Source organism: Conger conger, chromosome 1, assembly GCF_963514075.1.
Source record: "Conger conger chromosome 1, fConCon1.1, whole genome shotgun sequence".
Lineage (NCBI taxonomy): Eukaryota > Metazoa > Chordata > Actinopteri > Anguilliformes > Congridae > Conger > Conger conger.
Window position 1 is genome coordinate 79,345,409 of NC_083760.1, and position 9,210 is coordinate 79,354,618.

The window sequence follows — 9,210 nt, forward strand, 5'->3', positions numbered from 1 at the left end:
CTGGTGTGTAGCTTTTTCTTTTTTTCTTTTTTTTAAATTTAGGAAACATTTTTGGCCAAGGATGGTAAGATTCAGCTGATGTTAGATGTGATGCTTAAATGGATTAAATGCTACAGTAATAAACCACAGTAATGGGGTTTGTCGCGATGGTCCGAGCTGGAACGATGAAGAATTTACCCTCGGGGGTGGGTTCTGAATTATTAAAAGGTAAGTGCTTGCATACGAAATCGTTTATTTATTGAGAAAATGGACGCGACAGGACGAAATGAATCGGCGAGAATTTTTCCAACCAAATTTCTTTTTTTTTATTTACCATAATATTGAACATGAATAACTTTTAGGATACATATTTTTTCATAACAGTGTCCACAGAATAGAGAAGGTGAAGGAGCATGTGCAGAGGAGGGGGGGGGGGTTGTGGGCTGCGCACTTAAAATCTCTACAGCTGTGGCAAGTCTGTGTCATTGGTGTGGGTGTGGGTGTGGTCCCCGCAGCCCCAGGCAGGGAAATGAGACCGGTCGACCTGCTTATAAATACACTATACACAACGGTAGCCGTCGTGAGAGACTACCTGGAGTTATTGGCGGTAAGCTTACATTTCCTGCACATGATGCTATTCCTGTGCCAAAAAACAGACGTGTGGAGCTCCGATAAGGCCACAACGTCCTCCCGAGAGTAACTGAGAGAGTAACTGAAAGGTTAACTGTGGCCATGGAGGACCAGAGCATGGCTGAGATCTCCTGGCGTGTATGTTTTTTTTAGCTTTGTTTTGTTTCTGATGTGATTGTTTTAAGAATACAGCCCATGGGTGAGAGGGGGGGGGGGGAAAGGAAAGGGTAACCCTGGCGACTAAGACCTGCGATTAAAACGGATCTTCGACTTCAGCCACCGCCCCACAGAGGACCTGGACCTCAGCGGCGCCATTTCCCAGCATGCCTCCCGATCCTCGCCCCGCTCCGCTCCGCCCAGACAGGGTTCCTCTCTCGTTCCTCCTCTCTCTCTCTCCCTCTGTTGACCCCCCCCCTCTCTCCAGCTACAGTCTCCAGGGCTGCTGGAACTCGGTGATGGGGAGGGGGGTGCAGTGCGTGGAGTCGAAATTTCGCATGTACTTCCGTGCCTGGGACAGAGAGAGAGAGAGGGACAGAATCAGGCTATATAAGGTGCATGACAGGTTAAGTACATGGCGGCCTTTGACCGAAGCACTGGCTTCAGGACTGGAGTTGGCTCCCTGGCACTGCACTGTCTCCACTGATCCGAACTAGGATGGATGAAATGCACATTGCCCTACGGGGTTCAATGAAGTATAACTCAACTTAAACCTAAAATTAAACTTCATTCCTATTCCTGGGGCTCTACCAACCTGTAAGTTTTCATTTCAACTCTTAATTTGGCACACCTGATTCTAATAATTGGCCACTCAAGGAGATCCTCCAGGACGGAAGGTCTCCAGGAACAGGGTTGGGCAATATGGGGGCCACAGTTTTGTCAAAATGGCATTCTAGGTGGGAGTGCTGATATGTGCATTCAAAATGAAGTTTGCCATGGTAACGGTTAACGTCAGCAGTGAGGTAATGGGGCTGTGATGAGGCTCTCACCAGAAACAGAGCAAGCTGCCGCCGACCGTCCGCAGTCATGTCTTCACCTGGAGAGGAGAGAGAGAGAGGGGGAGGGAGAGAGGGGGAGAGAGAGGGGGAGGAGAGAGAGGGATAGAGAGGGGGAGAGAGAGGGGGAGGAGAGAGAGGGATAGAGAGGGATAGAGAGGGGGAGAGTGAGGGGGTGAAGGAGAGAGGGAGGGTGAGGGGGTGAGGGAGAGAGGGAGGGTGAGGGGGTGAGGGAGAGAGGGAGGGTGAGGGGGTGAGGGAGAGAGGGAGGGTGAGGGGGTGAAGGAGAGAGGGGGGGTGAGGGAGAGAGGGAGGGTGGGGGGGTGAGGGAGAGAGGGAGGGTGAGGGGGTGAGGGAGAGAGGGAGGGTGAGGGGGTGAGGGAGAGAGGGAGGGTGAGGGGGGTGAGGGAGAGAGGGAGGGTGAGGGGGGTGAGGGAGAGAGGGAGGGTGAGGGGGGTGAGGGAGAGAGGGAGGGTGAGGGGGTGAAGGAGAGAGGGAGGGTGAGGGGGTGAGGGAGGAGGGGGTGAGGGGGTGAGGGAGGGAGGAGGGGGTGAGGGAGGGAGGAGGGGGTGAGGGTGAGGCAGAGAGAGAGAGAGAGAGAGAGAGAGAAGGACATAAGAGATCGAGAGAGAGGGAGGGAGGGAGGAGAGAGAGAGAGACTCAGCCGAGCGTACACACGGTCTCCAGGGTTACCGTGCTAAAGGACAGACTTGCCGGTACATTATTGGAGAATTGTTGGAAAGGGAGGTGAGAGACACTCACCGACACTCCAGGGGAAAGTTGTCTCTCTGTCGGTCTGGTAGGACTGCAGCACTGATGTGCACCAGTCATCATCCACCTCATAACTACTGTACACTGAGGCTGGGGGAGAGAGGGCGGGGCCAACAGGATCAACTCCCACACATTCATGGACACATTAATACAGCACACACACACACACACACACACACACACACACTCACACTCACACTCACACTCACACTCACACTCACACTCACGCACACACTCACGCGCACACTCGCACGCACACGCGCACACACACGCACACACGCACACACACACAGGGTCAGGGACAGACAGTAGAATCAGCTGCCTGCACACACACACACACACCGGCCCTTTCTGGATAAGACTGGACACCCCTGCGTTAGTTGAATAACACTACAGTCGCCATTACTGCATAGCCGGAGCTGTAATCATGACCTCTGTTCCAGGACACCGTTCCCCACACACAGCGGGGGTTTCATCTCAACGGCGCTTTGCCCCGTGGGACCGCCAGCCGTAGTCCATACTTGCATGTTCCGAATTTGATTCCAGAATGTGGCCCGTCCGTGCACTGAATCTGTACCTTAATCGAACCACGCGCCCAGCATCCCTAACACAAGGCCCTTCTACAGCACACGCACACACACACACACACAGCCATGCGTGCTACATTATTCATGTTACCCCCCTACCTTCCTCCAACTGGCTCGTTGCTCCCAACCACTCTCCAACCGCCCGCACGCTTTCCTCGGTCAAAACCTTGGGGTATCTGGAAGTGGAGCGGGGTAAAACAGACAGTATTGGAGTACATGGAGTATTAGAGTAAATGAAGGTTTAGTTTAGCATGATGCTAACAGACAGGCTCCACTCAGTGCACAGCTCAGCTCCAGTGCTAAAGCGCACAGACAACAGGACTGTCCGCACTGCGGTAGGAGGACACGCACCTGAACTGGAGCAGTTTGAGCAGCAAGTTGTTGCCTCTGTTGGACAGGACGTCCTCCGGACCCCTGGAACGCAAGAAAACAACACGATCACAGTGTGCTGTGGTATGTGCTAGCATCCCTGTGTGTTGATTTTTTTGTTTTGTTATTATATTTGTTTTATTTGGATCATTGGCATCCAGCAAACTACATACCGCTGAATCAGTTGTTTTTTTTTTTTTGCCTGGCCCAAAATGTTAATTGCAAGCGACTATAGCTCAAAAGAGTGGGCTCCTTCCAATCCCTTATTTCTCTCCTCTTTTTCCTTTTCTTTTCTCCACGTCTTGCCCCTAAGCTCCACCCATCGGGAGAGGGTAGGAAAAGATGAAAGGAAAAAGGAGTAAAGACAGGGAAATAAAGGTCAAAGGTGAATCAGGCAAACGGAATGCCCTTCAAACGTCAGCTTGAAGCGACGTCAGTTCCAGACGTGGCAGATGGGAGAGGAAGGAAAGACTGGGAGTTCCTAAACCTCTACTTCTAACTCCGAGAAGGAACATTTAAGAGGTCGAAGTGTCCTTGAAGATGGCGGACCTCGATTTCTGGGTCAGGAGCAAGTAAAAGGTAAGGGAAGAATAAGCGATTGGACTGAGCCCAGTTCCTACCAAACATATGGCAATAGCGTGGTTATGCGTAAGACGTTTATGAGCATAGAATAGCACAGGGTCACATGACTCACGAGGTGGTGATGATCTCATCTTTGGTTCGTCTGATCAACAGCACTGGGCCCTGGTACCTGAGCAACACACAAAGCGTGAAGGTTAATGTCACTGAGTACAGCTGTACAGAGGGCACACACTGGAGCCACTTAAATACTAACGTTAGCCTGATAGCGTACTGCAGGGATGTGAATATCTTCATCTTAAATCCTGGTGTTATATAACTCCTGGTGCAGAGCAGTCTGTGCCCTTCCAGGTTTTGCTTGACTGGTGGAGTGAGAGACAGAACCCTGAGATGCAGTCCTGTACTGCTTTCTTAGTTACCCTGAATTCCACACTGAGATGAAGAGCAACATTTTGGCTTGAACAGGAGTCAACTGAATTTTCTCCAATCTTCTCACAAGTGAGGCAATTTGCTCACATACTAAAGTACATATCTTATGGAATAAACGATTAGTCACGCCTTGGTGGTCATAAATATTTTGATGAAAATGTGACCGCAAGTACTTTTTTTGTGTGAAAAATAATTGCATATGAGACTAACCCCATCCTCTTTGGTACTTCCTCATACATATTTACAGAGCAGGTCTGAGGTTTGTTTGAGAAGTTATCTTGCCCTGATTGAACCTGATAAATCTGTTCAACCATCTGTTTTTTTTTTTTTTGAGAACCGACAAATAGACCGGAGTTAGCCAGCCAGCTTACAGGTTCACTGCTCAGACTAATGAGCGTGTTGTGACTGAGTATTCATGGAAATATTAATATATTAATCTCAATCTGCACTGATCAATCTCAATGCATAAACATCAAGCTTCCTGGAGACTACATCTTGTGGAAACCATTCCAGTTGGCCTGCATTACAATATGTGCATCTTATTCTTTCCTCCATCATCTTTGCTAAAGTTTCCCGGCAGTTTCCAGGCAAGATGCTCACCAGCATCCAGTAAAACCTGGAACGGATCAAACTGCCATTCCTGGGAGTGCCACTCTCACCCCTTCATCCTGACTCACTGTGTGCCCCGTGTAATGTGATTTATGCATGTTTCCATGCAGGAGACTCACTTGCAGAGTTGGTCAGCGTTGTTGAGGTTCATGTACTGCCTCACTGTGTGTGTCACCAGAGGTCCTGAAAGCAGTGACAAACTTGGGTTCAGTTACTGACAGACAGACAGACAGACAGACAGACAGACAGACAGACAGACAGACAGACCGGCTGTCAGGCAGGCACAGGCTGGAGCTATTGAATAGAAATGCATAAATGCACTTCTTGAGATAAAAACAAATGTCACCGTTCACAAAATTGAGAACAACCGTTTATGTCAGCAATCATAAAAGGGGTGTAACTGGCGACTACCCCTGACAACAACCGCTACCGCATCCCATCCCATCCCATCCCCCCCCCTCCCGTTCACCAGCCCGCGACTCACTCCAGCTGTCGGGCATGACCTTCAGGGCCAGGGGCAGGAGGTCATCGAAGGAGGCGTCCAGAACCACCGCCCTGATCTCGGGGTATGACATCACCGCCCAGCTGGCTGAGGGACAGAGCTTCCTGTGAGTTTTATTACGTCATCACCAAATCAATCAATCAGTCAGTCAGTCAGTCAGTCAGTCAGTCAGTCAGTCAGTCAGTCAGTCAGACAGTCAGTCAGTCAGTCAGACAGTCAGACAGTCAGACAGTCAGTCAGTCAGTCAGTTCCAGCACAGCGCCATTTACAAACAGGTTCAGCTGCTCACACCAGACGGTTTCATAAGTCAGAGGCAGAGGGCACGTATTCATGCACGCGCGTACGTTCACTTTTACATAAGTCCTTCTCTCTGAAGAAACTACAGTAATTGGCTCCTCCTACATTTACATTTACATTTTAGTCATTTGGCAGACGCTTTTAATCCAAAGCGACTTACAAGTGCATAGGTTCTACCATAAGTCAGAGCATCACATCCAGAAACTAGCAAAATACACAGGAAAGGGGAGGGGGTTAGACAAGGATAGGGATATCAGAAAGGAGGGGCAGGGGAAATCAGGAGGGAGGACTAAGGTAGAGTTTGAAAAGGTGGGTTTTGAGTCTGCGTCGAAATAGGGGGAGGGATTCTGCTGTTCTGACAGTGGTAGGCAGGTCATTCCACCACTGAGGAACCAGAACGGAAAACAGGCGTGAACGTGCAGCTCGACCGCCAGGTGCACGTAGAGAGGGAACCGTAAGGCGACCAGAGCTGGCAGACCGGAGTGGTCTAGCTGGGGAGTAGGGAGTGATCAGGGATTGTATGTAAGGTGGGGCAGTCCCCTTAGCAGCCTGAAATGCCAACACTAGGGCCTTGAAACGGATGCGTGCGGCAATGGGAAGCCAGTGGAGGCCAATGAGAAGCGGGGTGACATGAGCCGACCTGGGCTGATTGGTGATCAGGCGGGCTGCAGCATTCTGGACCAGCTGGAGGGGCTTGATGGCACACGCTGGGAGACCGGCTAGGAGGGAGTTGCAGTAATCCAGGCGGGAAATGACGAGCGCCTGGACTAGGAGCTGGGTGGCTTTCTCAGTCAGGAGATGACGGATACGGCGTATATTATACAGAAAGAACCTGCAGGTTCTGGCAGTGGAGGATACTTGCGGAGCCAGGGTGAGGCAGTTATCAAGAGTCACCCCAAGATTCTTTGCCGTACGGGAGGAGGAAACTACAAAGTCCTCAACAGTCAATGAGAGGTCGATTGACGGAGAGGACTTAGCAGCCTCGTGACTGGCTGGATGGTTACTGTAGTTACCTGTGAATCCCCCTATAGACCAGGCGTACACAATGATGTCCTTCAGCTTGAAGCCCAGCTTATGAACCGCAAACTGGATCACCACGTCCATGGCATTGGCCTCATTCTGGGGGAAAGGCACGCCCTGAAAGACAAAGAGGGCAGGGGAGGGAGAGAGAGATAAAGAGTGAACGCGGAGAGAAAGAGAGATAGAGACACAGTACACAGTAAAGGTATTCAAACCATTCTACGGTGTGAATACTGAACAAGCTTTGTTATGTAAAGAACAAGTTGGAAACTTATCGCCCGGGAGGAAAATGAATAACCAGCTCAGATGGGAGGTGAAGATTACACCCACACCTCACTGTGCTACCGTTGCCTGAACCAGATTCTCCAGGTTCTGCGAGTTTCGCTAACTGTGCCTTCTCTATTATACATGCATGGCCAGCCCAGGAGGTGCAGCTCTCTGTCTGCAGAGGCGTTCTCTACCGCCCCCCCCCCCCCCCCCCCCCAGGCCTAGATCCCAGTGTCAGTGCAGCTCTGCTGCTGTAACTCTGGGCAAATTAAACTGACTTGCTTAGCATCTTGGCCAGAGGTGATTGGCTGAGCTGGACACCGGTGGATGAAAATGTTGAGTAAAACATTGTGCACCAAACTCCACACTACCGAGGCTGTAATTGGCCGGTGTAAAGTTGCATTGTGTAAACATATCACGATTCACCTTGTTCAGACGGAGAGAACCCATGAAATATTCATTATTTATTTCTTTTATTTTTAAGTTTAGTTTAGTGGGGGGGGGGGGTAAATAATAATAGTAATAAATAATAATATAATAATAGTGCTTACTGTGCTTCCTCCAAAACCAGGGTGATTCCATCCCAGCACTGAGTATCCTCCTGTTGAGACCCACACACACACACACACACACACACAAAGTTAAGGATATAATGTATTATGCATTACCACAAGTGAAACTTGTTCTCTCTCGATGTGCCTAGCCTGACCCAGTTCACAAATCCGTATGAAAATGATGAACACACACAGAGCCCTCTATTCACAGGTACTCATAGCACACACAAGACAGACACAGCAGAAGTGAGATACAGACCACGGGACCACACGAGCACACGGTACACAGTACAGGTGAACTAACCTTCTAAAGGAGTGTTCATTCATAGCACACACAGGACAGACTCGGCAGAAGTGAGATACAGACCACAGGACTGCACGAGCAGACGGTACAGGTGAACTAACCTTCTAAAGGAGTGTTCATGCAGCCCACTTCATAGAAACCTGCGTTTCCCTCACAGCAGATGACCTGCAACACACACCGTCACACAATTTACACATCTGCAGCACGTAGGCATGCTGAAGACTAAACCAGTCAATATATTGTGCAGCCCGGAAATATTTGGACAGTTAACATTTTTGTCATTATGTTGTTTTTTTGTCATTTACTATTTTTGATGTTGTGACTGCAATGGTGCCTTTTCCTTAACTGAGTAACATGTTAAAGAACTTGAAATTTTACATGTTCAAGTAACATGTTTTGTGCAATGCACTGGTAACAGACAAAACATTGTAGAAGTCTGATTGGAAAAATGATAAACTTAAACTCAGAACCTTTGATGTCACAGAGGTCAGACTTATCTTATCTCTTCTCTCCCTATCCCCATCTCTCTTTCTTTCTCCCTCCCTCCCTCCCTCTCCTTGTCCTCTCTCACCAGTGTCTTCCCCCTCTCCCCTCCATCTCTCCGGTGATCCACAAACATGGTGTCGATCTCATTTCCATCACATGCCACCAGCTTATTCCTCTGGCCTTCAAACTGTGGGGAGCAAGAGAGAGAGAGCGAGAGAACGAGAGAGAGAGAGAGAGAGAGAGATCCAGCACAGCACAGCTCAGTACAGTTCAGACACATAGAGCACAACTCTGTTTTTATCAGTCTCTCAAGAGGAAATTTAAACTCACCACTAAAGATCACAACACTTCAAGCAACTCATTCATAAGAGCAAAATCTAAATACATAATTAACAAACTCACTCACAAGAGCAAATAAAAATACATAATTAAACAAACATTCACATTCAGCAGGGTAAAATTACAAACCACCATTAAAGGTGATAGCATTATAAAGATTATTATTATTATTATATATTTTTTTATATGGACACAGTTGTGGGCACTTGCTGGTGTGACTAATGTACAAGCCAGTGAGCAAACCAGTCTGTGTTCTAAGAGTGATGACTCTGCTCGACTTGACAGCAAATGACATCAAACTAGCAACTAGAGGGCACTGAAATGATTTTGAAATTAATTTCTAACTATATCTGACTCCATGCAAGAGCAGGGGATATCTGTTTGCACAGCGTCTCCAGAAAGGGAGTGTGATGGGAGCTCTGCGCAGTCAGAGCGAGGCGTGTGTGCTCAGTGAGAGGGAGCGTGTATGAGCGCACACACAGAGCGAGGCGTGTGT

At 49.0% G+C, this 9,210-nt stretch overlaps 1 protein-coding gene across 1 annotated transcript in view; it reads right to left on the bottom strand.

Moving 5' to 3' along the window:
* Positions 1-308: 308 nt before the first annotated feature.
* The window catches only part of abhd16a (abhydrolase domain containing 16A, phospholipase), an 18,964-nt gene continuing 10,062 nt past the window's right edge, over positions 309-9,210 (bottom strand). The window contains exons 10-21 of the mRNA XM_061236777.1: positions 8,461-8,562; positions 7,991-8,054; positions 7,583-7,632; positions 6,758-6,881; positions 5,430-5,534; positions 5,065-5,128; positions 4,023-4,079; positions 3,311-3,373; positions 3,059-3,135; positions 2,364-2,462; positions 1,596-1,642; positions 309-1,117 (exon numbers count right to left, since the gene is read on the bottom strand). Of these exons, the coding sequence (XP_061092761.1) occupies positions 1,034-1,117; positions 1,596-1,642; positions 2,364-2,462; positions 3,059-3,135; positions 3,311-3,373; positions 4,023-4,079; positions 5,065-5,128; positions 5,430-5,534; positions 6,758-6,881; positions 7,583-7,632; positions 7,991-8,054; positions 8,461-8,562 (936 nt within the window). The 3' untranslated portion in view covers positions 309-1,033. The remainder of the gene's footprint in view (positions 1,118-1,595; positions 1,643-2,363; positions 2,463-3,058; positions 3,136-3,310; positions 3,374-4,022; positions 4,080-5,064; positions 5,129-5,429; positions 5,535-6,757; positions 6,882-7,582; positions 7,633-7,990; positions 8,055-8,460; positions 8,563-9,210) is intronic.